Source organism: Halichoeres trimaculatus, unplaced genomic scaffold (genome assembly GCF_033239565.1).
Source record: "Halichoeres trimaculatus isolate MK-OKI-2021-1 unplaced genomic scaffold, fHalTri1.1 fHalTri1_scaffold_3, whole genome shotgun sequence".
In the NCBI taxonomy this organism is placed as follows: Eukaryota; Metazoa; Chordata; class Actinopteri; order Labriformes; family Labridae; genus Halichoeres; species Halichoeres trimaculatus.
This window is the reverse complement of record NW_027437181.1, coordinates 20299690-20326651: the sequence shown is the minus strand read 5'-3', so window position 1 is coordinate 20326651 and position 26962 is coordinate 20299690. Positions and strand designations below refer to the sequence as shown.

The window sequence follows — 26962 nt, the reverse complement described above, 5'->3', positions numbered from 1 at the left end:
CATATGAGAGTTGAAATAATCTGGAAATGAAACACGAAGGAGTTGGTTAAGTACAAGATCCAGTGATTTAGTTTTGCCCTTCATCTTCTGGGTGAATGTTCGAATTCTGTGAAGTATTAACTCCTACAGAAAGCCCATTTTTGTGTTAGTAGCTGTTGACCTGTTTCCAAAGAGATATAACACAGAACTTAAACATGAAAAAGAAAGAAAGAAGGACACACGCACGCACACACAACTTTTGTCATTCAGAAAATATGTGCCTGTCAGTTCACATCTGAGCACATTACATCTCAAAAGGTTCAGAGGATGGTGCAAATTAAAACAAAACAGCAGCCTATGGATAAATGCTACACTGATATGTATATTACAATAAAGTATAAATACCAGAGGTAAAAGAGAACATTGCACATTAGTTCAACTTTTGATTTCTGCAGTCTGTTGGCATGAGGGAAGAATTTGTTACTAGATCTCCAGTTCCTGGTCCTGATACTGCAAAGCCTCTTCCCAGAGGCCAGCACACAGACCCCACTCACCCCCACTGTGGACAGAGAACAGTCCATGGTGGGGGTGAATGTGGTCTTTGACAATATTCTTGCCTCTGGTCAGGTACTGTTTTTGTGCATGTCCTGGATGGAGCCAAGTAAAGCCCTAATGATTTTCTCTGCTGCCATTGTGAGGACTGTGCTTATACGAGGTCCTAGTGCTTACAGAATCTTGACCAAACAGAGTTTGTGAGTTTGCTCTCTATGGTGATCCTGTAGAAAGTTGTAAGGGTGGGTAAGGGAAGATTTTCTCTGTTCATCCAGCGCAGGAAGATAAGATAAATCACACTATGCATTCATAAAAACAAGACAAAATTCTACAAATTAAGTTTAGTTACTTGTCAACTTAGTTTTTACAGAGGTATGCAGTGGTTTAATCAGACCCTTGGTTACTGCTTTGAAAAATACACAGTTAGATAATTAAATGATGGAACTATTATTTCCAGCTTTGCAGGTAAATAATATCATTTTGGTCTGGTGATATTTTCACATATAGTTTTGACATTTTTAATCTCAATGGAACAAGGGAATTATTTTCAGATGACTGTTTTTTTATACAAAAGAAATTTCACGTCACCAAATGTTCAGGTTCTAAAACTGTCTTTCCCAACTGTTGTTATTTATTGTTTGACTAGTTATGATTATAATTCCATATCAGATTTTCACCCATGCTAATATTTTGTTTGCATACATGATGACTCCTGGCTAACTTGAGAAGAGCAGTCTGGGACAGGATATTAAGTGAATCTATGCTAACTGGTACTCTAACAGTGAAGACTGGAGTCACCTACAAAAGCAACAGCAGCGCCTAAAGTGTGAGATTAAGTGTAGCTTAAAAAAATATGATTTTAAAGAGTATTGAGTATGGTTGCTTTTTAATAAAGTTAATATGAAAATAAATATTTAATTACTAGTGCTTTTATTCTTTTTGCATTGTTAAATACTCTATGAATAGTCCAGGATTTGTTCATGTGTGTATACTGTTGTATATCAAGGTGTGTAACAAAACTATAACAAAAAAAACAAGATAGATCAATTTATTCGTAGTACACAAAAGAAAAGTCGTAAAATTCTCTGCAGGTCGAGTCACAACTGCTTTTGTGGTTGACATGTTTGACGAATTTAAGAGTTTCTTTGTCTCTGTAGACAAGAGCGAGGGAGTTGTTCTCTGGATACACCGTCAGAAGCTAGGAGGAGAGAATCGAGGCAATTATGAAAATAATCACTGATGTGGTAAACATGTATTATAACACTTCATCCTGTAGGCAATATTCACCTCCTCGTCCTCTTCATTAGCAACATAACACGTGAAGCCCCCATACTCAGACTGCCAGTCTGTGAAAGACAAAGAGTTTTAGAGTCACAACATCAATTGAGTTTGTTTTTATCATACTGTGTGTTTGTGGGTGGACTCACCAGCACAACCAAAAGGTAAAACAAGGTCTAGTGCATACTCTGCTCGTGCTGCCTCTCCATCGTGCAGCAATGTGTAGCAACCATGAGACCATCGACGCAGCTCACCACAACATACAGGTGTGCTCAACTCTACAGAACAAATACACGTCAAAACAGAAACACAAACACAGACTAGTGGCTGAGGAGATCAGCTCATACAGACTCGCACCTTTCTCCCTACTAGTATTTGCTGAAGACCCGCTTGCTTCTCCAGTCTGCTTGTCCCCTTTTCCTGCCTTCTCTTGATTTCCTTCCTCTTTGCCCTCCTTCTCTTCATCATCATCATCATCATCATCAGCAGGACACAGGTAGTGTAGTCGCAGGCCGGTGAAGTTGGAGAGAAGCAAAAAGAAAGCCTCTGAATGAAGTAGCTCCCAGCATGCACTCACACACTGAGGCAGAGTATCCAAAGAGGCCGTTTCACAGCATCTAAATGCACAAAAATACATGTGATCACAGCCTTGAAACACTCGCTGCTCAAAAACAGAAACATGCTTTACCTCTTATTGGGTGGACCTCTCTTGGTCCATTGTATCTGGGTGAGTCTCAGTGCTTCACTCACTTCCCTGAACTTCTCCTCCTGTACAAAAGACATGTCATCAGAGCAAGTGGACGCATGTGCAGCAGAAACTGGAGTTAGACGTTACCTTGAGGAAATCTTTGAGCTGGATTTCAGAACTGTCCTCAAACTCCTCCTGAACTTGCTCTTGGTATGATATGTCCAGGTAGGCTGGATTGATCCACTCCAACAGCAGCGTCTCCTATTAAAGATCAGTGAATAGAATAGTTTAGCTCTATAGGGAATAAGCATTTCCTTTTCTGAAAGAGAACATCTCAGTTAGGTTTGCACCCATGCACAAAAAGGGTCTTGGAGAAGTCCAACACTATTGTTACACATCCCAAGCTTTGTGAATGTATAATAAAGAAAGTGATTTAGAGGGGGAGCACAAAATTGCTCCTTGCAAAACACAGTTTGTTTCCTAAGGTGAACAGATGTGTTTGTCATTATGTTGTGATCTTTTCCTCTTCACTTTAAAGGATAAATTCGGTTTATACAGCTTTTACATTGTTTATAGAATGAAGTAGAACAAAATACTCACCCAGAAGGCTTTTCTGATCCAAGCAGTGTTTCGGGAGATATTTAGATCCAAAATCGTGCAGCGGACGTCCGTATAATGGGATTCATCGGGGCATAGACAGCGCCGCTCCCTAAAACTGCATTAATCGTCCAAAAACTCGTGTTTTTCACCTATATTCCATCATGGTCCGCTCCGAGATAGTCCTCTGTTGCAGTCTTTGTCACTTCAGACAGCGCTGTGTGGCTGTACTGACGTCTGAACTCATGAAGACTTTATTTACGTTTGTCCCTCAAAGAAAGGAGTCAGCTCTCCAGAAAGTACTGTGCATGACACAGACTGCAACAGAGTACTATATCGGAGAGGACCATGATGGAATATTGGTGAAAAACACAAGTTTTTGGACCATTAATGCAGTTTTAGGGAGCGGCGCTGTCTATGCCCCGATGAATCCCATTATACAGACGTCCGCTGCACGATTTTGGATCTAAATATCTCCCGAAGCACTGCTTGGATCAGGAAAACCTTCTGGGTGAGTATTTTGTTCCATTTCATTCTATAAACAATGTAAAAGCTGTATAAACCGAACTTATCCTTTAAGTTTTCTGAACCTTCTGCATTTCTACAGATTAAACATGGAGATGTAAACTGTTCATGAGTGAGATTTTGTTTCTCTGTTTAAGGTGTTAGGCTTGCAAACAAAGCGAAGCACATAAGCTTCAAACAACAGCCAACAGCTGTACCTAAGAGTGTTTTGCTGTGTTAAGTTTTAAGCTATTCCTATCTAGGGGTGAACATATTTGCGCATGTCTGACCAAACTTACATCTCTTGGTAGGTGTGGGTTTCGGTGTACAGGGGGCTCTATGTAGCGAGAGGGACGATCCAAAGACGGCCCGTGAAACCAGCCACTCAAGGAGAGACGACATTTGTCTTGTGTTAAAACTTCTGACACCTGAAGAAAACAAAAAGCACATACCCTGCTTTCAGTCCACAATCACATATGCTTTTTTGTGTTTTCAGTTATGGATAAGAAGAGGGGCATTTGTTACCTGGTGAAAGGAGACTGGGGAAACTTCAAAGAGGATGAGTGTGTTCAAAGAGGGTACCAGAGACTTGACGACATTCTGGGGTTGTAAATTACCTGACAACCAAGATGAGGATTATACACATGTAAAATCACACACACACAAACAGAAAGTGTGAAACTCACTGTCTGTGGTGTAAAGATCGAGGGTTCCTCCGTCACTACTCTGCCATGGAGGTACTAGATACAGGATGAAAGCAACACGCCTCCCCTCCAATTCATCGTCATGGCACAAAAGAACATCTAGAAACACAAGACATATAAAAAAGGAATACTTAAATAATTTAGTCACCAAAAATCTGGGAAGACCTAAAAATATACACCAATAAGGCTCACCTGTGTGTTCATATTTGGCACAAGAAATGTCCACTGTGGACTCCAATTCAGCCCCTAACACCTCCCCAAGCCAGGAGCGGAAAGGCCCAAACAGGGCTGCTCTGAAAACAGAAAAATGCAAGCGGCATTTTAGTGTGCAGTACTTTTTTTTGCACCAGCCGTGACAACAACCCTGAAACCCTTAACCTTGTGTAAACCTCAGCAAGCCCACAGATTGTTTGACTGCTCAAACCTACCGTGACATTTTGTTGTGGCATAAATAATAGATGACCACGAGAGGAGGCCATTATTGTGCATCTAATTATGGTATTTATTCTCCGGGGCTCTATTTCTTCAGTAGAGGAAGCAATGTATGATCACAAATATACATTTAGAGGAAAATAGATTATTTCTCCATCTTAAACACAGCTGGTCACTGTTTCAGTTATAAAGAATCACATAATTTTCAAACTCAGGGTTTTAGGTCATATTGCCATGCTGCAAAATGTATGAGTCTCGAAGCTGTCGACTCAGCTATTACTGGTACTTCTTCTTAAGATGTTACTCTGATATTTATTGGACTGATTTAAACAACAAAGCTATGGACAGGTATGAAAGTCCTTACTGCCTCAGTGGGGCACATGTGTTTTATGTCATTTATTTAAAATTACTTAGAGTCACACCGCTGTAATAACTCTCAGTTCACTTAAATGTAACATCCTCTCCAGCCAAATGTTGATGCTTTCAAAATCAACAGTACTAAATAAAGAATATGACCTCGTTGAGAGGTCCATATAATCTCTGGCTCCCCCTGGTGGAGCACACAAACCAAACCCAAATGTCTGACAAATTCAGCTTGTGACTCCTGTGTTGCATCGCTTAGGTAACCTTTATTAAATGGCTGTTGAACATAGCTTTTTTTTTAGGTCCGCTTGATGAAGTTGTTCATGGTAACAGTCATGAGATCCTACTCGAACCTAAACCAAAACATTAAAAAGAATGTGTAACTGGACCTTCAGGTTGAGAGTAGCTAAAATAGCAAACCATCCTCATCTTACCTCTCTTCATCAAAAAGATCTCATCAGTTTATTATCGTCTCTTATACACATATACAAGTGACCTTTTTTTACCTCAGCCCTGCAATATGTGGCTCCGTTCTCCTCCTCAGGTCATCTGACTTAATGAGAAAAACAATGAACGTTAGGATAATACAACACAACCCCACATAAATCATCAGTGAGATGATAAATTTGGAAATTCACCTGTTTAAACTTATACAGATCATTGGACTTCTCGTGGAAGCTCAGTCCCAGGAGTTCTTTCTGCAGATTCTCAACAAACGTCTCGCTGCTGAGGAAATTTCTGATGATGCAGTGAGGGAAAGGGTGACAGTCCAGCTCCAGGTTCCCTGATCAACATTAATAAAACAATCACTCCCTCCAACCCAACCATTTATCATCAAACATAGAATCAACTGACTAAAATAAGCAAATAAATAAATAAAACAATAGGAAAAAATATTAAAAAATGTAAAGCAACTATCTGACAATTAAAAAAAAAAAAAAAAAAAAAAAAAAAAAAAAAAACAATCCTAAATGTTTTTTGTAGAAGTTGTCTCTCTCCCTTGTAGCTCCAGTTGAGGCTGGGGAACCAAGAGAAACTTTACAGTTACAACTGATACTCAAAAAAACAAGAAAAAAAAACAGAAAAATGTGTTTATCTTAGGATCCACTGCTGGTGTTTTTCAGACCTGTGTTTCCTAAGCCCTCTGATTGAAGTATAGCGCCTGACTTTATGTGTGAAGCAGCAATGTTGTGGTGTAGGACAGGAAGGAGAAACAGGCCCTAAAGTTTCACAGCTTCCACAGCTTGTAGTTGGAAATGTGACAATGTGACATTTCTTAATGAAATAGCTCTGACTTTGGCTTTGTACTGTTGCGTCTGTTTTTTTCACTAACCCTGGCTGTAGTGAGTCTTCTGGCTCCAAGCCTCCTTCATTGACTTCTTCACCTGCTCTTCCTCTAAAGTCACGCAAAGTTCAGCTGTTTCCTCACACGTCTTTTTTTTCCTTTTCTTCTCAGTTTTACCACACTCCTGCGATGATCGTTTAGAGGCCATTTTGACGGTATCCGGGCCGCTGCACACGGGTAAACGGTCAGTTTGTGGACAGTTAAGACAACCACATTTACAACGTGCGGGTGTAAAGCAACTGGACCGAGCGTCGCAGGCGAGTGGCGTAATGGAAGAGCGTGACTTCCTGCCCTGAGCGAAGACTGTCAGGCGGAATCGTTAAAAAGCCATTAGTTACCGTCTTCAAAAGCGGATTTACAAATATTTATTATAATCAAATTTTAACACTTATAGAAAAAATTAAAGTGCCCTGGTGTAGAATTATGCAGTTTTTTTTACGGAAACAATATACATATATAGCCACGTTTCACTGTTACTTGTTCTGATTTTTTCAAAGCTTAGGTCATTGTATTCCATTGTGGGATTCTTCTAATCCAAAAGTTATTATAATTTGAGAGTTGGCAAGAAATAATTATATCATAGTATTTGATATGTGACCAAACATTTCAACAAGCATTGTTTTTGTTTCATTTGACAGTAACATTACAAGCTGTTGTAATGTTGCTCATCTTTTGCTCAGGTGACTCTAAACAGGACAGGCAGCTGTGTGGATGCAGCTATGATCACAATATAGAAGTTCAAATAATGAGCATGATGAATCAATTGTTGGAATCTGAGGCTACCGCATTTTACAAAATGCTCTTAAATTCTTAGCAAACCGAGCATTGCTTTCATCTTTTGTTGAATATTTCTAAAAGTACTATTAAACTCTGTAGTTCAACAACAGCTGGGTTCAAAATGCTAGCGATAGAACCAGTCTTTTTCCAATAAATTTGTTAGCTGAGTCAGAATCAAGTTTAAAATCTGTTCCTCTATTCCTGTCATCATTTTTCAACTGTACAACTAACTCAAGAAATGCACAAAATGACTATTTCTTATCAAAACATACTTCTACCTGCTCAGAGCAGTTGTCTGTCTTAGGTCTTTTAACAAAACTATTTCTGTTGTGACAGGGCAAAAAACAAAAGTATAACATTGCTTTTACCTCAGAGTCAATTTGAGTGAAAAAGAAATTAGAAAAAAAAAAAAGCATCAAAACTGCTTTATGTTTACTTTGAAACTTGGTAGTTATCATCCATTAACTTTTTTGCTCTGTTGACATTATAAAAACATCAAACTCAAAATGACTGCTTTATTAAAAAGAAACAGCATCGTTACTGGTTAAAACAACAGAAAAATCAATGATGTACTTTGTTTAATCAAACATTGACCGCAACTGAGAGGACATAAAATCAGATTCTGAGCACATTGGTTACAGACCTTCATACTACAAAACACTAGCAGTATCTCAAGATAAAAAAAAAAAAAGAAAAAACAGACACAACATTTTCATTTTCTTACAACAGTATAAACACCGCCTGTGAATCATGACAACGTTCTCTTTCTTTGTTGAATGTTGAGCTCAAGACGAGACTTCATTTTTCACCCCATGTCTCTCATCTTCACTCAGACAGAGCTGCACTCACAGAGACAGCTGGATGCTTGTGTGTTCACTCAGATTAGTTGTAAATGAAGTTGAACCTATCAAAAAAGTGATACATACAATTAAAATTTTAAAAAGGCACTAGTCAAGCTTTGAAAACTTCTGTTACTCAAGTTATACAAAATTTAAAATCAATGATGGAATATGGGGTCGATACATCACAAAACATCTTTTTCCTTATACCTTTTTTCAAAAAGTTGCCAAAGCAAATAACTAGACACAAAAAATACCTGCTCAAAAGTTGTGGTAGACTGGAAATGATTGGTCCATATCCAGGTGCGTTGTCGTATAGTTCAAACAATGGTGCTGCCACCAATTTATAGTTCTTGGGAACAGCAAAGAGCGCTGAGAAAACAGAGAAGACAGGTTTCAAAACAGATATAACACCATCCCTCCTCTTTTCACTAATCATACCTCTCTCAGTCTACTCTCTGGTCAAGCTAAATAACCAATCAGTCTAAGTGTTACAACATAGCATGCTGACCTTTTTCCTGTAACTGAACCAGGAACAGTTTCTTGTGCTCCTTAGGTTTGGTGATGTGAGCCGGAATATAGGGATACTGCAAGAAAAACAACTCCAGATCAGTACACATTATAATGCACAAATAAAATTTACAGCTGTTTGTACAAGTATGATCAACTACAGACATTCTCATGTTTCATTCTGACTTCAAGAAGCACAAAATGGAAACCCTCTGCAGAGTATTGTCTAAAGTTTGAGGTTTACCTTGGAATATTATTTAAAAGAGAGTGACAGTGGAAAAATGTGACGATAACTGTCTTACAGAAAACAAATCTCTGAATTATTGCAGTGTGTGTGTGTGTGTGTGTGTGTGTGTGTGTGTGTGTGTGTGTGTGTGTGTGTGTGTGTGTGTGTGTGTGTGAAAAAAACTAAACCCTGAAGAAAGAGAATGACACCACAAAATTTTGTTTACATATTTCTGAACCAAGGTACTCAGTGACTTCACTGGTGCTATATCAAAAGTTGCTCACACAATTTAACATTTTCAAATACAGTGATTGATCCACATACCTGTGGGGGTTCAAAGTTGGGTCGCCACCAGTTGCCAATACAGTCATCAATCACCCAGTCCTGCTTCACTCCATCTTGTCGTCCAAGGATCTAATATTCAAATAAAAGTTACTGATAGAAACTAAACAATACTGACTAACACACACTAAAAACAGGTGTAAATTAAGATGTGATGAAGATACCTCAGTCATCAGGCGTTTCAGACCCTCAACCTCATCTTCTCCAGGATTTAACTCTCCCCCAGGCCTGAAGTAGGGGAGTAAAACAAAGCTGTTCAGACAAAAACATTTCTGCTAACCAAGCAGCTGTTGATGAACACACAATACTCACAGTTTGAAAAAAGTTGTGCCCAACTGAAGAAGTAGGACATGAGGCAGCCTGTGCTCATGAACAATGAGGACACCCTCCACTGTCCTCCGCATCCCCATTTTATCAAACTCTTCTCGCATCCGCTGGAAGCGCGCTGCAACTGAACTGTCCTTCTCATAAAGGGGCTCTTTGGTACCGAACGTGTAGTTAGTTAGAGGGTATCTGGAGTAAAACACAAAAAAACACGCGTGAAAAAAAGTTACTAAGCCATACCACAATCCTTTCGGTGAAGTTCATAGCCTTGTGCAAAAAATGAGAAGCTGTTCTTAACCCTGTATTGCTGAACATATCATATTTGATGCATTAGATTCAAAGGCCTCTACCTCATCAATAAGATAAATAATTTTCTTAAAAACTCTTAGATTTTTAAGGTAGATTTTTTTAAGGTATTCTACTCCCTTGAGGATTATAATTCCACCGCAGGCAGCTGAAGTTGTATTTTGGCCCTTTTCAAAATGGTGGCTCTCATGAAATAGTCCACACAGCTTTTTCCAGAAAAATCATTGCTAAATTTCAGAACCTTAGATTACTAAAATTCAACTTTTACTAATCTATTAGTAATACCTTTATTATAACTCATTTTCTAAAATAAGTTTTTTCCATATTAAAAGAATGCATACTTACTAAAAATGCTATAAAATTGCCTAAACTGACAAAATTATCAAATGTGATGCAAAACCATATATCAAAAACAAAATGATAAAGCAGTATTTTTTGTTGCTTTTGTTAAAAGACTTAAATAAACATCTCAGATCCAAAAAAGGGGGGATTTTTGCTTTTTCTTGACCAGTCAAGCTTTACTCCAGACTCCTTTACAGGGTGAAGAAAATCAGATCCCCCTATGGAACTGTTAGTTAAACAATGTAGCTTAAAATAAGAGATTGTTCAACTCTGTAAGTTTGTTTGTTATTATATCCAAACCATATAAATCAACAACATGTTTTGTGTTAACTGGAATAAGCGGAGGGAGAACTTAAGAAAAAACTCCTGTCCCCTGTCGTTGAGGCTCTGCTTTATTTTTACGCTTTCTAGTTTAGGAGCCTGACAGCCAATCTCTCTTCACAATAATTGTTTCCTTACAAAGTACAATTTTAACAAGTAAAAGCATCATGCAATAACAGTGTGTTTTTATTACTCAAAATCAATTGGACAAGTCATAACAAAGTACATCCAACTATAAAGGCTGATTAATAATTCATATATCAACTTTCCAATCAGCAGTCGTACGTTGTGACCAATAGAAAGTAATGATAGATATAACAGAGATAGACGATGACTGCAGCATCGAACACAAATAGCCACCTGAGCTAAACACGTTTGGTTAAATGGTCGGTTTACATGCAGTCTGTATATCATCTAGGTGGACTTTAATACTGATATTAACTAGGCTAGTTTGATTTATAATGGTTAATTTCACATTGATACAGTGAACTCACAGGTTGATGGTCCTCTCCAGTGTGAGGGGTTTAGCAGGCCCGGTAAGGTATTTGTTCCCAAACTGAACGGCACCGCCGCGCGGCCAGCCTGCTGCTGAGCGACTGGGAGGCACGACCGACATCTCAAACGAGAGCGAGACGAAGCTAAATCCTCCTGCGGATATATATCTGCTAGTGCTTGTAGGTAAGTTGCAATTATTACTATCGTGTAGATAAATTTCTGCGTGTTTGTGTGAGTCGTCCACAACAATTCATGTATTGTGGTTTCCCTCGGTCCTCGTCTTCCGGGTAAAATTGTGGCTTTTCAGGAAAATTCTCCCGCAGCGACACCTGCTGCTCTGGAGGATGAACTCCAGTGCTGAATTTCATTGTATGTGGTAAACTGATAGTGCCAAACCAATATAAATTTTATAGGTTTAAATAGAATTGAATTGCTCTGTTTATATCAAATCATACTCCTTTATTTAGTGGGATCACAAGTGAAACAAGTTCAGTGTAGTCAATTTATAAGAACTTTTAAAATTATACTACTAACTGAAGACATGCCTTTCAAGCTAATGTTGAGTCTTTGCTTATGTTTGGTACTTTGCAGGGTCTCTAATAAATTATATAGAATTATCACTGTGATCCTCTTATTGCCTCCTTACTGCCTTTGCCTTTTACCCCATTTACTTCTTTACTATGTTTTTTATTTGAATTGTTAATTCAAATTTTTTTTTTTCTTCTATGTTTTGTTTCTCTGTTTTATCTCATTTTTGTTTTTATCGTCATCATTTTGAACATTTTTGCTTTATTACTTTAATTTTTATTTCTAAACTTAACATTATCAATAATATTTCTGGAAGCTTTTTGATTTTACAATTGTCTTAACTTTTATCTTCTTCTTTTATCCATCTCCTTTTTTAGTTTAATCTTTCCTACCATTTCTATTTTCTTCTTTTACTTGCTTGTTTCTACCTCTGGTCCTTGTGGTCTCAGTCTGTGTTGTTGGGTTCTTGTGCTGCTTGGGTTCTCTTCTCCTGCTGTAAATTTTTACCACTGCAGTGTTTAAATGCTGGCTTGTTATTTCATTCTATTCATTTTATTCTATGACCTCTGCGGTTGAGCACTCTGTAAACAATTTTGTTAAATATGCTATATCAACAACATTATTATTGTTATTATTATTATTATTATAAAAGACTACAAAACTTGGCTACGGTCAGTAATCATTAAGATACTGAAATTTGATGGCAAAGACCATTATTGAACAAAGACGACAAAACATTTGTGAACTAATAAGTTAGCAAACATTGTAGACCATACTCCTCAGTTACAGCCAACAAATGTGCCATGTTTAACGATTTTCTTGCCAGATGCCATTAATTTGTTAGAAATAACAAGAAAAAGATATGAATACGTTCAGAAAACAGAGGAAATGACTCAGTCAATTCAATAATCCATTTAATATCCATAACTTTGTCTTTTATCCATCTATTGTAAACATGGTGTATTTTACCACAGTAGTTGCCTTATGGTACATAATCATACGTGCAATGCAAAAATTCAAACAAAAGATAAAAAAGGACAAAGACACTGCTGGATTTGTTGATTACATAACACCAAAGGGATCTCAGTTCTTTGGTCCAATGGCCCACCCTTTGTGGTGTGCTGCTGAAATGTGGTGGTCCCTGTAGGAAGTGCCATGGATCGTCTCCCCTCATTTTACCCTTTACTGTGGTCTCTCCTGCTCCTCTCACAGTAGTTGGTCCCATAGTGTTATCAATTTTAGTTTACTTCTCACCCACTGACTGGGTTTCTTCTTGTTTTTTAACTTCTATCAGCACCTCATCAGCATCTTTCCCCGATGCAGGTTCAACCATTTCCACCTCTGTTTTCACGGTGTTCTCTTCAGGTTTCACACCTGCTCCCTGCTCTTCTTCACCCTTCACTTCACTGTTGACCACAGCTTTTGTCTCCTTTTCCTCATCACTCTCCTTCTCACCATCAACTTCTTTTGCGCTCTCATCCACCTCAGTTTCCTTGCTCTGTTGTATCATCTCCAGCTCCTCATCTGCTGTTGACATTGGACAAAACACAATATTTAATTTACTCTTCCTCTAATTTTAAAGGAAATAAAAAAAGTATTTATTAAAAATAAATAGAGATTAAAATTTACCTGTTTCCTTCTCTACAGGCTCCTCGCCAGCTCTTTGTTCAGGAGATGTCTGTAAATCTGTCTCTTGGCCCACACTATCTGCAGCAGGGGCTTGACTGGTCAGATGGGGAGAAGTAGCACTTGCGTTATCCGCCATGGGGAGGTCAGAGACAGTTGGCGTGATGACAGTGTTCACACTGTCAGTGAAACATGGGTCCAAGTTAGTTGTAGGCAGAGAACTAGTTGCAGCTTTAGTTTCTAAATTGGTCATGGAGGTGGAATCTGAGCAGTCTATGCTGGTAGTTGTGGTGGTGATGTCTGTGGGGTTTGTTTCACTGGATGAAGTGGAGAGAATAGATTGGCTAGTGGTGGCTGGCTGAGCAATGGTAGAAGTGGCGCTTGTGTCCATGCACTCAGTGGATGTTGGGCTTGTGATATTGGTGATTGTGGTGGTAGGCGGAAGGTCAGGGGAGGTCACGATGGGGGATGAGGAAATAGGAGAGTTGAGAGGAAGTGGAGTTGGAATGGTATCAGCCAAGTCAGGAGGTGGAGTTGTTTTTGTGACTGATGACTCTAATTTTACACAGCTAGCAGAGGTGACTGATGAGAGATCCTCACTTGGAGCAGTTATTAAATTGATATCAGTAGACAAGTCTGATGGTGTAACTAAGGGTGACGAAGCAGTGTCAGTGACAGAAACAGCTGCATCACCACCAGCAGCAGGTGTAGCATCAACTGAGAAGACATTTGATGTAGTTAACAGATTTGTTGGTGCCGTGGAAACCTGAATTTCACTGCTGGCAGCAGAAACAGTTTCTGTGTTGGAGATGGGAGGCGCAGTTATAATAACTGAACTGGAAGTGGTGGAGATGGATAAAGTAGGAGACTCAGGGGAAGTGGAAGTGACTGAGACAATAGTGGGGGTCTCTGTGGGTGCAGCAGTGGTACTAGAGGTGGGTATTTCTGGGGTGTTGGCATCAGCTTCATGAATAGAGGGTTTGCTGTCGAGCTCTGTTACATCAGTGGGTGTTGTAGCTGCTGAAGGACCATTGACAGGGTTGGTGCATATATCTGTGTCTGCGGACGGTACAGTACTTGAAGGTGAAACTGTAAAACTGGTGGAGTCAGGGACCGAGTCTGAGATTGCTGATACAGTGGCTGTGGTGGTGGCAGTGGTGATGGCAGGGGTAGCAGGGCTAGCAGTAGCTGGACTAGGTTTGGTGGGTGTGTTTGCATCCGCTTCCTGTATTTGGGCGAGCTCATTCTCAGGTGTGTTGCGGCCGGAGGTTGTAGGAGGCGGACCAGGCTTGATAACCGGCTTTGGAAGTAAGGCTGGTTTCCCGGCGGACTCATGTGCTGATACACTTGAGCGCATTTGATGTCTTGTATCTATGGAAAAAATGAACGTGTAACTATGAAGTGTTACCAGTGAAGTGTAGTAGAGATGAAGTGGTGTCTTTGTTTTACCTGACGATGCAGACATGGTTCGAGGTTTTGAGAAAGTAGGAGGTGGTTCAGGCTTACTGTCAATAATAGTTCCTGAGGCACAAGGATCATTTTTATCCCATGTTATCCCAGGTGTTAATTCACATCTTAATCTCTTTTACTGAATGAAGAATTGTCTTACTCATATAAAGAGATATTTAACCTTTTAAAACAGGAAATGATTTATGTCAAAAACTCTATTCCTTTAATAAAAATCCCTAAACTTCAAGGATTAACAGAGCTTCACTAACACTACAATGAAGCAGGGACAGGTTTAATCATATTCAGTATAAAATGGGTAAAAGAACATACCTTCAGATTCTGCTTTTTTCATCTCTCCATCCTGATTCTAAAAAAAGTAAAAGAGATAGGCTATATAAACACTTTTGAGGACTAAAAGTGTACACATCTAGACAGAAATAGAGATGCTCATACCTGTGTCTCTCCTGGCTGGGGTTTGGAAACTCCAATTCGTTGAAGCATGAGATGGAGTTTCTGTTCAAAGCTATGTTGGCCCTCCAGTTGTTTCTGAAAGTAGCAACAGCAGAATGAAAAGTTTGATCAGAAACGATCGACTTATCTGAATGCAAATGAGACTTAAACTCTAGTACTATTCACCTTCCCACTGTTCCTGCCATAAGGAGTCCCTGCCGCTGCTGAGCCAGACAGCAGAATGAGTGACTGGGACTTCCCTTCTCTGAGAGCTCGGCGGGGGGGCGCTGCATCACCCCTCAGTGGAGGAGCACCAGAAACAGGTGTCTCCTGAAGAGCTGACTCTCCAGCATTAGAGCTGGGATTCTCTTTTGCTTTCTCCTTTTCATTCTCCTTGTCGTGCTCCTTAACACGGTCCTTGTCCTTGTCCTTCTCGGCTCTGGCGACCTCCCTGAGTGGGCGAATGAGGTCAGCGATGGAGGTTTTCTTGGGACGCCCCTCGTGGCTCGTTTCTGACTTCAGACCACGTCTCTTTTTGAGTGTAAAAAAATCGCCAAGCTTCCTCCTGAGTGTTTTGGTTTGGGGTGGACAAGGGACAGAGCTTGCAGGAGCCACTTCATGCACTGTAATAGTTTCTTCATCCTGCTTTTTCCTAATGAAAGATCATATGTCAGATCAATAGTATGCATTACAGTCCTTTGGTACATTTATTAAAGCAGTATTTTTAGTACAATGATAAATATCATGAATTTATAAAGAGACTAATGTGGCAGCTGATATGTACTCACAGTGTATCAGCAGGAAGTACTCTCTTAGTAAAGAACTCCTCGACTCCTTCATCCACCCTCCCCATGTGCTCAAGGACTTCATTTTCACTCTCTATTATTGTCTCCTAGATACCACACATAAACACAAAACAGAAGCATTTTACTCCAAAGATCAAAGAAGTCATGTTGAAAAGCAACAAGCACAGTATGTAACTTAAAATTACATAACCCTCACCTCTGAAAAACCCACACACTCTGGCACTTGTGTTTCTCCTGCCTCTATAGGTGTATTTTGGTTTGAATCTCTCCTCTGGCCATGCTACAAACAGCCTCCTGGGAGTCAGTTGCTCAGTAACGTACATTGGTGGTGGTGGTGGTGGTTTGGGGGGGAGGTACTAGATTTTGCATGCCAAATGAAAGATGGATAACTCATTTTGCCAACGCTGGTAATGTGATATTGAAATTGCAGCGTTTCAGTGCTGCATCATCCTGATCATATTAACATCTGCGCCCACAAGTAGCAATAAAAAATAGGAGATTGACTGTAGAAGACAGATTTAGCAGAAGTCAGTGGTACGTGGTCTCCAGCTTAAATTTGGTCTCCCTGACCATGAGCTCCAAGGGAGTGACTGTGTGTCTACAGCCTGATAGCTCAGTGACAACATGATCAGCTCAGTGGAAAAAGGAGGTGATCACACTCACACACACACACACTCTTCATCTTAATACAACCTGGAGAGAGAAAAAAAGGGCCAGCAGCTTTTCAGACGACACATTCATGCACAGGTTTTAAGGCTGACTTCTTCAAAGAGCTGGTGACCGGTAGTAAGAGCCTGTCTCATTCGAACAGGGACCAGGCATCTTTTACAGCACCCCTCCTCTGTCCTTCCCTTCCCCCTGCCTCTCCCCTCTGTACCCGTTTGCATCCCCTCTCTCGCCTCTCCCTCCCATTTTCTCTCTCCACACACACACACACACACACACACACACACCACCTTTTCCTCACACTCCATTTGAATACACCTCTGTCCTCTGCTTTACAGTACCTGTGGTCTGCTGGGACGGTAGTTCAGTTTTTGTCGGTGAGGTCTCGGTCTGCTCTGGGTGTAGTGCCTGAGCGCTGGTCCGCCCAATGGCAGCTCCATTGGGGAGACACGGCACGCTGTTGCCGTGGAGCTCTGTTGCCGTGGCTCTGTTGCTGAGGCACGGTTGCTATGAGCGTGAGCAGCAGCAGTATGTAATGCCTCCACTGGGGTGGGCGGGGCCAGGCCGGCGAGACGGACAGATCTGACAACAGAGCCTCGCCTTTCTCTGCCCCCTCCCTTCTGAGAGCAAAACCATGAGAAAAGGATGAAGATAAAATGAGAAGAGAAAACGAGAAGAGATAGAAGAGAGGAATAAAGTGACCACACTGCTGTTTCTCTGACCCATTCATAACAGCCTGTGACAAAGGTGTGGATGAATGCAGTGCAATGGAAATAGCTGTCATGAACAAAATGTTCCTTTGGTTATATAACAAATTAATAATTTATTTTATATGCGGAAAATATGCTAGGAAACTCTTTAAGTGACAGGTTGACCTAGTAAATCAATTCAATACTAAACAGTGTAAAATTGAGTCTTGTAAATGTCTCATCACCAGGCCTTTTCAGAGCCAAGTCCTGAAAGGGTTATTACAGATCAACAAATTAAGCTGAAAGACTCTCAGAAACCCCCCAAAAAACCATCAAATTAAAAATTGATTTTTATTTGGTGCTCTTAAACCACTTAATCAGCTGCAGGTATGTTGCAAGTTCCCTGTTTTATATATGTGATGATGAAACATGTTATCAGAGTTTCTCTTTTAAATCATTTGAATACATAATTTGTCCTTGTTTTGTTGGGAGCTTGATTTTTCTGATTAAACTTGCACATTTTCATATACAATAATAAAACAGTAGCAACAGATTTCTTAAAAAATATTTTAGTGTTTAATTTCTAAGTGGCTAACTGTGAACACTATATAAAAGATAACTCTACTACTAATGAAATTTTAATTTCAAAAGCTGATTTGGCACTCCACAAATGATAACAGACCTTTGCTAGGTCCTTAAATAGAAGCTACTTTTTTTTAAACTTGTATAACATTAGTGTTTTTAATCCTTGATGTGCCTTACAAAGGAACTAGCTTCAGTAAGCACACATCACAGGAGTTTATAGTTGTTGTTTTTTCTCCCTTTCTTTTTTGTCCAATGAAATGACAAAATAATAAATAATTATAATAATAGCCCAGATAAGATTATGATCAAGAAATATCTACAAAAGGAAAAAGCAAAACAAGTCTTGATATTTCAGGGGAACATGAACGTACTCATTCACAGTTGAGCTTTAAGAATCTCATGTAATTACAATAGTTGTCAAATGCTTTCACCTTATTTTGTATAAAGTACAAATGTAACAAGTTTAACAAACATCTTAATGAACTGAAAGGTATAGTTGTCATGGGATAATTTATCTTTAAGTGGGTTCCTCATGACATATGGTAACTAACAGGATTTTGGACAGTGCAGTGCTGCTTTGGTTTGTTGGTCGGTATTTTTTTGACACATGGTTTTGAATAAAAAGAGAAGTCCCCTTCAATCTACTATGGCTATATTATAAATTATTGAAGGTGATGTAGCTTTGCATCATGATTTACAGGCCTGAAACTTGCCCGGCATCTACAACAACCACACTGCCCTCCTGTGATGGATTAAGTGTATTACTCTAAAACTGTGATTAAGTCATAACATTTGAGTACAAGTAACTGGCAGCGATAAGTATATATAATATATACCATACTGTAAATGTAACCAAATATAACGCATCTAATTCCTGCGTAAAACAAACAAACATCTCACTCGTATCGATTTTCATCGTCATGTCTCGGGATGCCACGCCTACGCCTGAATTCAAATGTGGCGCCTTTCCGCCACAGCTCGACCACGCCCCCCACTCCCTCGGGTTATCTGTTTGCGCAGACGCACACGCTCTTTAAGGCCGCCATTTTGTGTTAGGCCCACTCTTGCAAAGCGGGAGAAAATTATTAGCGAGGCTCTCGGAAAGTACGGACGACTGTTGCGGGATTGAACAAGGAAGCCGCAGAGTTTGGGCACCAAAGTCAATATAAGAGGAAAAAGAAGCAGTCGGGAGTAAGTAAAGCAGCTTCTTTGTCTGCAGACACGAAAACGTTTTTGTAGGATCTGTCGTCGGCCTCTAGGTGTCACGGTAGGGCTTGCCGGCCAGGCGACTGGCGGGGGGTGTTTGTCTCCCTCTATCGTTATCTAAAATTCACTAAATCTGTCTATAAACTGTAACTCTCTGTCCTAGTTGAACGTTTGGTGGTTTTTGGTGGATATTTTGTTTACAGTTGGGTGGGATGTCTGCAATTAGTAGTGTTTCTGTTTTAAGTTAGTTCAGGCCTGTCGTCCATCTTATCGTGCCCTTTGTTTCCTGTTTTCAGATGTACTCGCGCCTCCTGAGTTCACTAACCCATTAACACGAGTTGACGCCGTTGCAGTTTGAACCCGTAAAACACAAGTTTTGAGGTGTGTAAGTTTAAGATTTCGACGAGGCTTTCTTTAATTTACAGCTATGCAGTGGTTGGACTTGTAAATAAGAATATCCGTTAAGACACGACCAATGTATAAGAAACCAAGGTCAGTACAGGAAGTCAAAACTGCCGCTTTTTTCAAACGTTAACTTACTAACAAACAAAACTGCAGCATGACAGTTCACACGATTAACACTTCATCATATTATTTTTCTGTTAGAATTATGAAGGCGCCCTACAGATTACCCTGAAATGGCACAACAAAAGTTACAACTTGTGTGCCAAAACCCTTTCTTTTTGGGATCACACCTGAGTCACACTCGAAATCATCAGATTCCAATCGTAGGAGATCTGTGTAAACTATCGTGTTGAAATACGTTTGATCTCAAGTTAGCAAAGGTTAGTATCGCACGATCAGGCTTTGAAAGTAATTCTCTGAACGTTTAAGCGCACAAAAGATTTGTGCTACAAGGAAATGGTTTGTTGATGATTGAATGATGTTAGTTTGCCTACAACAGGCATTAACTGGGGTATTGAATGGGGTTAATTCATTGTCACAAACAGGCAAATCACAAATAGTAGCAATGTATGTATAATTTGTTGATAACCCAATCAAATGCATTGGTGCTAAGTTACTTAGAACACACACATTCCCCCTCAGATGTAGTCTACTAGTGAGGTACTTTAAAAGCTCAGAGCAACTTAAATACAATTACAATTATTCTTGTTACTTGATTTAGTCCGCCTCTATGAATATACACAATCTGTCTTTTTCCTCCCCAGTTCTCATTTTAAAAGTTGGGGCTTTTTCAATCCTCTTGCTGCAAGAGTTACCAAGTACCAGATTAACAGTTTAGCAAGTAAAAAATCTCCCTTCAAACACATTTCTTATGTTACCAAAGTTTAATTTTCAAGGCTTTAACATTTGAATGGGGAAATGGCTTTTGGGTTTTCTGAACCCCCAGCAGCCCTCAAGAAAAACTTGAAACTCAAGGAGCTGGTATCATGATTTGTTTTAAAACTTAAACTTGTTTGAAGCAGATAAGCCAGAGGGACCATTCTGGTCAAGTAAAATTATTACCTTGCAAGTGTTTATATGCGCTAAAGGTGTCTTAAGTCAACACCTGAAAAATCATAACCCACTGATAGGGAGAACATGTCTACAATATTTAAAGTCGTTAAAATCTGTCCACTTCTGTGTGTCAGGTGTCAGCTGGCCTGTCACCATGGAAGGTGAGGCTGTTTCCATGGATACCACTCAGGCTGCTGATGGTAAGGTCCTGCCTGAGGGTGGAGAGGCCTTAATACAGGGGGTGACAATAGCTCCTCAGGGAGAAGTGGCCGGTAACATGGAGATGATGGTGATGGATGCTCTTGATCCTACTTTGCTACAAATGAAGACCGAGGTGTTGGAGGGCGGCAGCACTGTGACGGTCACAGGTGGAGACGAGGGACAGATCATCACATTGCAGGTTTGTGTTAAGTATGAGCTTGGGTTTTCTCTGGCTTTGTCGTAACATGGCTTTTTCAGTGGCCCTAAATGTGAGGGTTTTTTGTCTTGTTGCAGGTTGTAAATATGGAGGAGCAGGCTGGAGCTGCATTGGGTCTTGGTCAACTTCAGTTGGTGCAGGTACCTGTAACAACAGGAACTGTTGAGGGCCTGCAGGCGACCTATGTTGATGCAACAACAGCTCACAAGGATGCAGAGCCAGTCATCTGTCACACTCTTCCCCTGCCAGAGGGCTTTCAGGTAAGAAACAACAATAGCCTACTGTGAAAAAGCCAGCTCAAGCTGAACTTGATTGTCAGAACTTTCTGGTCAGGTTAAGATGAAACTAATAATTTTGTTTTAGGTGGTGAAAGTGGGTGCTAATGGCGAAGTAGAAACAGTAGAGCAGGAGGAACTTCAGGCAGCCCACGAAGAACTTCAGGGGTCAAGAGAAGAGGAGGAGGAAGGAGATGAGGGAGAAGAAGCAATTGAAGCACCTGTGGCTCAGACAGAAGACCCAACATGGACCAAGGACCCAGACTACCAGCCAATCACCACCATCCGTAAAGTGAAGAAGGGAAAGAAAAGCCGCCTGCGCTATGGGGAGGGTGATCGTGACATGGATGTCTCAGTGTACGACTTTGAGGAAGAACAGCAGGAAGGGCTGCTGTCAGAGGTGAATGCTGAGAAAGTTGTGGGCAATATGAAGCCACCAAAGCCCACCAAGATTAAGAAAAAAGGTGAGTCGAGATCTGTCCACATGATAACAGAAGAGCATAATATCTCACTTTGGCTGAGACTCATCATATCAATATGAACAGGTGTAAAGAAGACTTTCCAGTGTGAGCTGTGTAGCTACACCTGCCCAAGGCGATCCAACCTGGACAGACACATGAAGAGCCACACAGATGAGAGGCCACATAAATGCCACTTGTGTGGACGTGCCTTCAGAACAGTCACGTTGCTGAGAAACCACCTGAACACACACACAGGTAACGCAAATTATGTTTTGATTCCAGATTGGTTTGATGATTTAGTTTTTTGTATTTAGAAAATATGGTTCACAGTTTGTAGAATGCCTAGTAGCGTCCATGGTTGGTTTTCAGATTTCAAACTTGAACTTGCCAACTGCCCACTTCAGGTTGTCCCTACCCCCTCTAGCATACCTGTATGTTTGGTTGACACTTAAAGGTCTGCTTATAAAGACACGGTGCTTCTTTTTTCCGGTCACATATGCAGTAGTATCAGACCTTGTGTGCCGAGTTTGGTTTAATCCTGTAGTTTAACTCTCTCCTGTTTCTGTTTCTCTAGGCACCCGGCCACATAAATGTACAGATTGTGACATGGCATTTGTCACAAGTGGTGAACTGGTGCGCCATCGTCGCTACAAACACACACATGAGAAGCCCTTCAAGTGTTCCATGTGTGATTATTGTAGTGTAGAGGCAAGTTATTTCATATTCATCTGAATTACTTCTTGTTTAGTCTGTAATACTCTACCGATATCCTGGAACCAGCTCATTTTTAATCTCCTTTTCCTTTTATTCTCTTTAGGTGAGTAAACTGAAGAGGCACATCCGCTCACACACAGGAGAGCGACCTTTCCAGTGCAGTCTGTGCAGCTATGCCAGCAGAGACACTTACAAGCTGAAGAGACACATGAGGACACATTCAGGTTACATACTACATGCATATAGCCCAGTGTGTTGCTTAACCCTGCTTTGTCAAGGATTGAGCATCTTACTCATGTAGCTATCCTCTTTGTTGCAGGTGAGAAGCCATATGAATGCTACATCTGCCATGCCCGCTTCACTCAGAGTGGTACCATGAAGATGCATATCCTGCAGAAACACACAGAGAATGTGGCCAAGTTCCACTGCCCACACTGTGATACTGTCATCGCACGCAAAAGTGACCTTGGTTAGTTTTTTGTAGCTGTTGTGAAAATTATAAAGTGGTTGTGCTAGGAAGCCTTTTGTTAAGTTTTTTTTTATTTTTCGGACTAAATTTACGTTTTCCTCCCCCAGGTGTTCACTTGAGGAAGCAACATTCATTTATTGAAAAGGGAAAGAAATGCCGTTATTGTGATGCTGTGTTTCATGAGCGATATGCTCTCATTCAACACCAGAAGACTCACAAGAACGAGAAACGCTTTAAATGCGAACAGTGTGACTACTGTTGCAGACAGGTATGTGTCAAGTGGAAAATGGACAGTTATGGTGGGTTATTGTTTGTTTCCCTATTTTAATTTCACCTTAAATGACTTTTTCCATAACTTGTCTTTCTAGGAACGCCACATGATAATGCACAAGCGCACGCACACAGGGGAAAAGCCATTTTCTTGCAGCCAGTGTGATAAAACGTTCCGTCAGAAACAGCTCCTGGACATGCACTTCAAGCGCTACCATGATCCAAACTTTGTTCCCACTGCCTTTGTCTGCAACAAATGTACCAGAGCGTTTACTCGCAGGGTAGGAACACGCTTTGAGTTTTTGTCTTCTTTTCCTCTAGTGTCACTGCATTGGGTTGTTTATGTTAATGCATATGTTTGTTGAATAGAACACTATGCTGCGCCATGCTGAAAACTGCAGCGGTGAAGCAGTTGGTGAAGAAAACGGTGGTTCCTCGCCTTCGCCCAAAAAGGGTCGCCGTGGAAGGAAGAGGAAGATGCAGTCAAGACGAGACGACGGTGATGATGACACAGGTATTGCATCATCAGCTAATATTTGTAAATTAATGGATTACAACTATTATAAAGTAGTGTTTAATATTATTTTAAATAGCTAGCTTGTACATACGAGTAGATAAACACACAGAAAAATAATTTTTCTATCAGCAGTTTACCAATAATTGAGGACAAACACCTCCCACTTGGTGGAGATCGAATATCTGTTAAATGGTAAATGGACCAGTACTATAGCACTTTTCTAGTCTCTCAGACCACTCAAAGTGCTTTACACTGCTAGTCTCATTCACCCATACACACCACATTCACACTCTGATGGTGGATTTCCTATTGGAAACCATCAGTTTTTATCCAATACATTCACATCCATCCACACACCACTGACCAACAGAAGGAGCAATTTGGGGTTTAAAGGGACTGTACAAGTTTTTAAGTGATCTTGAAAAATTCTCAAATCTAGATACCTAATCCTAATCAACAATTTTAAATGAGATTATCAGAACCATTTTCTTTAAAGCTATTTCTCAGTTTCCTGATTGGGTTGGAGAGGACAGATTGATGTACAGCACGTCAAAGTCCTCATGACAACACCATGCAAGCCAACACAATTTAGCAGTGAAAAGAGAGATTAGGTAAATGAATTTTGTGGTAATGGTAGACTCTTAGGCTGGACTGGCAAAAAGAAGAGCAAAAGAAAACTGAATCGGAGAGTGATATTGCACAGGCCAGGGACTAATCACTGGTTAAAGGCAAAAACACCAGTTAAGCTATTTGTGTATTTCAACCCCCATGCAACAGTTATACTGTAGTGGTCTTTTTTTAATCAAGGTGTAGCACTCAGTTTACAATAATAAAGCAAATATGAATGTAGAATGTTTACATTCACATTGGAGGTGCACCGTTTTATTCATTTTGAATTTGAAATACAGCTTAAAGAAGCTTGTGCAGTAATGTTATCGGTGCACTACAGAGCTGTTCAGTTATACTCGACTTTTAAGTGTTTTTCTAAAAAACCCAGTTTTAGTCTAGTTCTGTTTTTGTTGAAGCTGTAGCATGTTAAAATAAGCAAATAAATGCTATTTATTTATTTGCTACTTATTCATGCCTTCCTACATAAGTTGGGGGCACTGTTCAGGGCAGCCCATTTTAAAGTGTCTGAACCCATCTCTGCTTGTCAGAACGTACCTTGTTGCAGGTACGTTAGGTTGCTCTGCTCATCTAGTTTATATTAAACTCTTTGGGCAGTTGATATGGACTACAAAGATCTTTGTCAAGTTGCTGTATGTCAGACACACAAGAACATTTTATGTCATTCCAGTTTCTGTTTTGTTATTTTACTGTTACTGTTATAATCACACTGTACACATGCAGAGTCTGTGCTTGCTATGGTACAAAAGGTGTACAACAGCAGGGGAATTTATTTTTTTTGAATCCTTAACACAATTTTTTTTTAAATTAATCGATAAAATCAACTTATTGCCCAGACCTACGATGATGCACTGATGGGACCTAGCAAGGATACGATAGCATCACAAGTTACTGGTACTTCTCAGTGCAGTGTTTGTGAATGCTAATTTAGTTATAAGTTAGGTTGTTTAAAGAAAGTCTACGTATGTGAATGGAATTGGTATTTGTGTGCAGAGCCTGAAGTGGACGAAGCAGAGGAGGAAGAGGACCTTTTGGGTGACATTGAGGTTGAACAGGCCCCTCCAGTGGTACCTATCCCAGCACCTATGGAGCCACCAGTCAAGAGGAAACGTGGCCGGCCTCCAAAGAACAAGCCAGATAGTAAGTGTGACTGTGATTCTTTTAGGCATTTTTTTGTCTTGAAGATATTTCTGGAGAATCATTTGCCTTTTCAAAACCTAAGAGCTACAACATGAGATTTTCTGTGTACCCTTTTTTTAACAATAGTATAAATATATTGTAAAGCCAGGTTTGAACTTAAGGTACTAGAATCTGACCTGAAACTCTCAACAGCGGCTGCTATCATCCGTGTGGAGGACGAGGCCACGGGAGAGGTGGATGACATAATAGTGAAGAGGGAGGTGGGAGCCGAACCTGACGACCAGGAGGCTGAGGAGGTGGTGGTCGGCGAAGGGAAGGCTGCCATTCAAATGGAGGAATTGCCTCAGGAAGAGGAGACTGCACCGGAGGAGCCGCTGCCTGAGGCCCCGCCAAATGGAGACCTGACCCCTGAGATGATCCTCAGCATGATGGACCGGTGATGGAAGAGACGGTTGAACCTGTAAAAAAACACAGACCCTTGATCTTATTTTAACTCAACATTTAGGATGACTAACACCTCCAGTCCGAGACAGAAAAACAAACATCACTGTTGTAATTTAAGATTTGCTTTTTAATCATGTAATGACAGACAGTTAAATGATTGAAAAATACTTTTACTATGAATTTTCCTACCAAAAAAAGCAATTTAGTATATCATAGTGTGGGGTGGCTGTAATTGACTGCAGTATCTTTAGCTCTTCGTTGATAAGCTTTGTTTTGGTTAAAATGGCATCCACTGAATATCTCATCATAGTACAGTGAGTCCCCCCTACATCTACAGTGCATGGAACAGAAAAGTCCCACCTATGTTTTTAACTTCCCTTGCCCTCTTCTTTTTGTCATTCATTTGTGAGCTATTGTAAGATGATACCTGTGGAATTGGCTTTTCTTTTTGCCACAACTAGTGGCTGTTAACATCCCCACTGAAGAGCATCTCTCACCTCTCAGTCTGGAGACCTTTTGCTCATTGAAGCAGAAGAGGACACAGGGGTAAAAAGTTTCAATTTAATCAGGATTCAGTTTGGGTTGTTTATAAATTTGTCCAAGCTTACAGGAAATAAAGAGGCATCTTCTAAAGATTAATCTGCCATTGATCACAGCCACTTCCAATATTTTTAAAGAAATATTTTGAATATCTTTATATTTTGGTTCCTTTATTGGTGTTAGTGAATCCCTTTTCTTTCTTTTTTACATATTTTAGTTAAAAATCTAATTAGATGTGTTGCTTATTTTATGCTTGTCTCTTGCTTTAGTAACATCTAGATGATGAAGCTGATGTACTTAACATGGTCAGAAGTAAGGAAGGAATTTTTGTTTTTGCTCCTTTGTGTAGCCATTCCACCTTGGGTTGATATTTCCTTTTTGTACCATTGTCAATGCAATGCTTTCTAGCTTGAATGACATTTTAACTGTGTGACTAAAAGATATAGGGCTGTAAAACCATTAAGAATAGAGACTGATGCTGACATTTAGGTTTCTCTAGCTGTAGTTTTATGAACATCTAAAATCTGATTTGGGTAACACTTTAGCAAAACTTAATGTTATATTCAGAAAAAAAACGATTTCATGAATCATTGCTAATCGAAATAGCAGAGAAACGTCTCGCAGAAATGTCCATGTATTTTGCTTGCAAATATATTTTATTAAATGTCAGACTCCTTACTAAGATTGCAACTTGTTTCTT

At 40.1% G+C, this 26962-nt stretch overlaps 4 protein-coding genes across 8 annotated transcripts; 1 reads left to right on the top strand and 3 right to left on the bottom strand.

The window, feature by feature from the left end:
• Positions 1 to 1548: 1548 nt before the first annotated feature.
• Positions 1549 to 6724, bottom strand: ogfod1 (2-oxoglutarate and iron-dependent oxygenase domain containing 1). The gene is made up of 13 exons (XM_074666444.1): positions 6431 to 6724; positions 5736 to 5881; positions 5604 to 5650; positions 4495 to 4595; positions 4285 to 4401; positions 4124 to 4215; positions 3898 to 4026; positions 2645 to 2758; positions 2498 to 2577; positions 2167 to 2426; positions 1959 to 2087; positions 1819 to 1877; positions 1549 to 1729 (listed from the first exon to the last, which is right to left on the bottom strand). Exons 1-13 carry the CDS (start codon positions 6588 to 6590, stop codon positions 1580 to 1582), a joined length of 1584 nt encoding a protein of 527 aa, XP_074522545.1. The 5' UTR covers positions 6591 to 6724; the 3' UTR covers positions 1549 to 1579.
• Positions 6725 to 7720: 996 nt separating this feature from the next.
• On the bottom strand, positions 7721 to 11238 carry nudt21 (nudix hydrolase 21). The gene is made up of 7 exons (XM_074666451.1): positions 10924 to 11238; positions 9449 to 9649; positions 9301 to 9364; positions 9119 to 9208; positions 8570 to 8645; positions 8316 to 8430; positions 7721 to 8123 (listed from the first exon to the last, which is right to left on the bottom strand). The coding sequence occupies exons 1-7, from the start codon at positions 11043 to 11045 to the stop codon at positions 8102 to 8104; spliced, it is 690 nt and encodes a 229-aa protein (XP_074522552.1). The 5' UTR covers positions 11046 to 11238; the 3' UTR covers positions 7721 to 8101.
• A 1137-nt stretch (positions 11239 to 12375) lies between these two features.
• On the bottom strand, positions 12376 to 17000 carry LOC141787511 (uncharacterized). Of its 4 annotated transcripts, XM_074665974.1 has the most exons (8): positions 16791 to 16996; positions 15766 to 15869; positions 15164 to 15629; positions 14981 to 15073; positions 14858 to 14894; positions 14528 to 14599; positions 13082 to 14449; positions 12378 to 12979 (listed from the first exon to the last, which is right to left on the bottom strand). In XM_074665974.1, the coding sequence occupies exons 1-8, from the start codon at positions 16887 to 16889 to the stop codon at positions 12696 to 12698; spliced, it is 2523 nt and encodes an 840-aa protein (XP_074522075.1). In that variant the 5' UTR covers positions 16890 to 16996; the 3' UTR covers positions 12378 to 12695. The 4 variants fall into 4 exon arrangements, with proteins under 4 accessions (XP_074522074.1, XP_074522075.1, XP_074522077.1 ...); XM_074665973.1 differs by having other exon boundaries at positions 12376 to 12976; positions 13082 to 14599; positions 16791 to 17000; XM_074665976.1 differs by lacking the exon at positions 14528 to 14599.
• A 1744-nt stretch (positions 17001 to 18744) lies between these two features.
• LOC141787512 (transcriptional repressor CTCF-like) lies at positions 18745 to 26958 on the top strand. Of its 2 annotated transcripts, XM_074665978.1 has the most exons (14): positions 18745 to 18914; positions 19226 to 19310; positions 20522 to 20787; positions 20883 to 21065; positions 21169 to 21544; positions 21626 to 21796; positions 22116 to 22249; positions 22359 to 22479; positions 22575 to 22724; positions 22832 to 22992; positions 23093 to 23275; positions 23364 to 23508; positions 25132 to 25278; positions 25471 to 26958. In XM_074665978.1, exons 3-14 carry the CDS (start codon positions 20542 to 20544, stop codon positions 25716 to 25718), a joined length of 2265 nt encoding a protein of 754 aa, XP_074522079.1. In that variant the 5' UTR covers positions 18745 to 18914; positions 19226 to 19310; positions 20522 to 20541; the 3' UTR covers positions 25719 to 26958. The 2 variants fall into 2 exon arrangements, with proteins under 2 accessions (XP_074522079.1, XP_074522080.1); XM_074665979.1 differs by lacking the exon at positions 19226 to 19310.
• Positions 26959 to 26962: the final 4 nt, after the last annotated feature.

Excerpts from the sequence above, each read along its gene's own strand:
- ogfod1 (XM_074666444.1), bottom strand. The coding sequence starts at position 6,590 with ATGGCCTCTAAACGATCATCGCAGGAGTGTGGTAAAACTGAGAAGAAA. Across the intron at positions 2,759-3,897 it reads ACCCACACCTACCAAGAGAT|GAGACGCTGCTGTTGGAGTG; the intron begins GTAAGTTTGGTC and ends GATCTTTAATAG. Across the intron at positions 2,427-2,497 it reads AGAGGTCCACCCAATAAGAG|ATGCTGTGAAACGGCCTCTT; the intron begins GTAAAGCATGTT and ends TTGTGCATTTAG.
- nudt21 (XM_074666451.1), bottom strand. The coding sequence starts at position 11,045 with ATGTCGGTCGTGCCTCCCAGTCGCTCAGCAGCAGGCTGGCCGCGCGGC. Across the intron at positions 9,365-9,448 it reads GGCACAACTTTTTTCAAACT|GCCTGGGGGAGAGTTAAATC; the intron begins GTGAGTATTGTG and ends CCCCTACTTCAG. Across the intron at positions 8,431-8,569 it reads GGTTCAGTTACAGGAAAAAG|CGCTCTTTGCTGTTCCCAAG; the intron begins GTCAGCATGCTA and ends CTGTTTTCTCAG.
- LOC141787511 (XM_074665977.1), bottom strand. The coding sequence starts at position 16,889 with ATGGAGCTGCCATTGGGCGGACCAGCGCTCAGGCACTACACCCAGAGC. Across the intron at positions 15,870-16,790 it reads ACCGTCCCAGCAGACCACAG|GAGACAATAATAGAGAGTGA; the intron begins GTACTGTAAAGC and ends TGTGGTATCTAG. Across the intron at positions 15,630-15,765 it reads GTACTTCCTGCTGATACACT|GAAAAAGCAGGATGAAGAAA; the intron begins GTGAGTACATAT and ends ATCTTTCATTAG.
- LOC141787512 (XM_074665979.1), top strand. The coding sequence starts at position 20,542 with ATGGAAGGTGAGGCTGTTTCCATGGATACCACTCAGGCTGCTGATGGT. Across the intron at positions 21,545-21,625 it reads CACCAAGATTAAGAAAAAAG|GTGTAAAGAAGACTTTCCAG; the intron begins GTGAGTCGAGAT and ends CAATATGAACAG. Across the intron at positions 25,279-25,470 it reads TCCAAAGAACAAGCCAGATA|CGGCTGCTATCATCCGTGTG; the intron begins GTAAGTGTGACT and ends AACTCTCAACAG.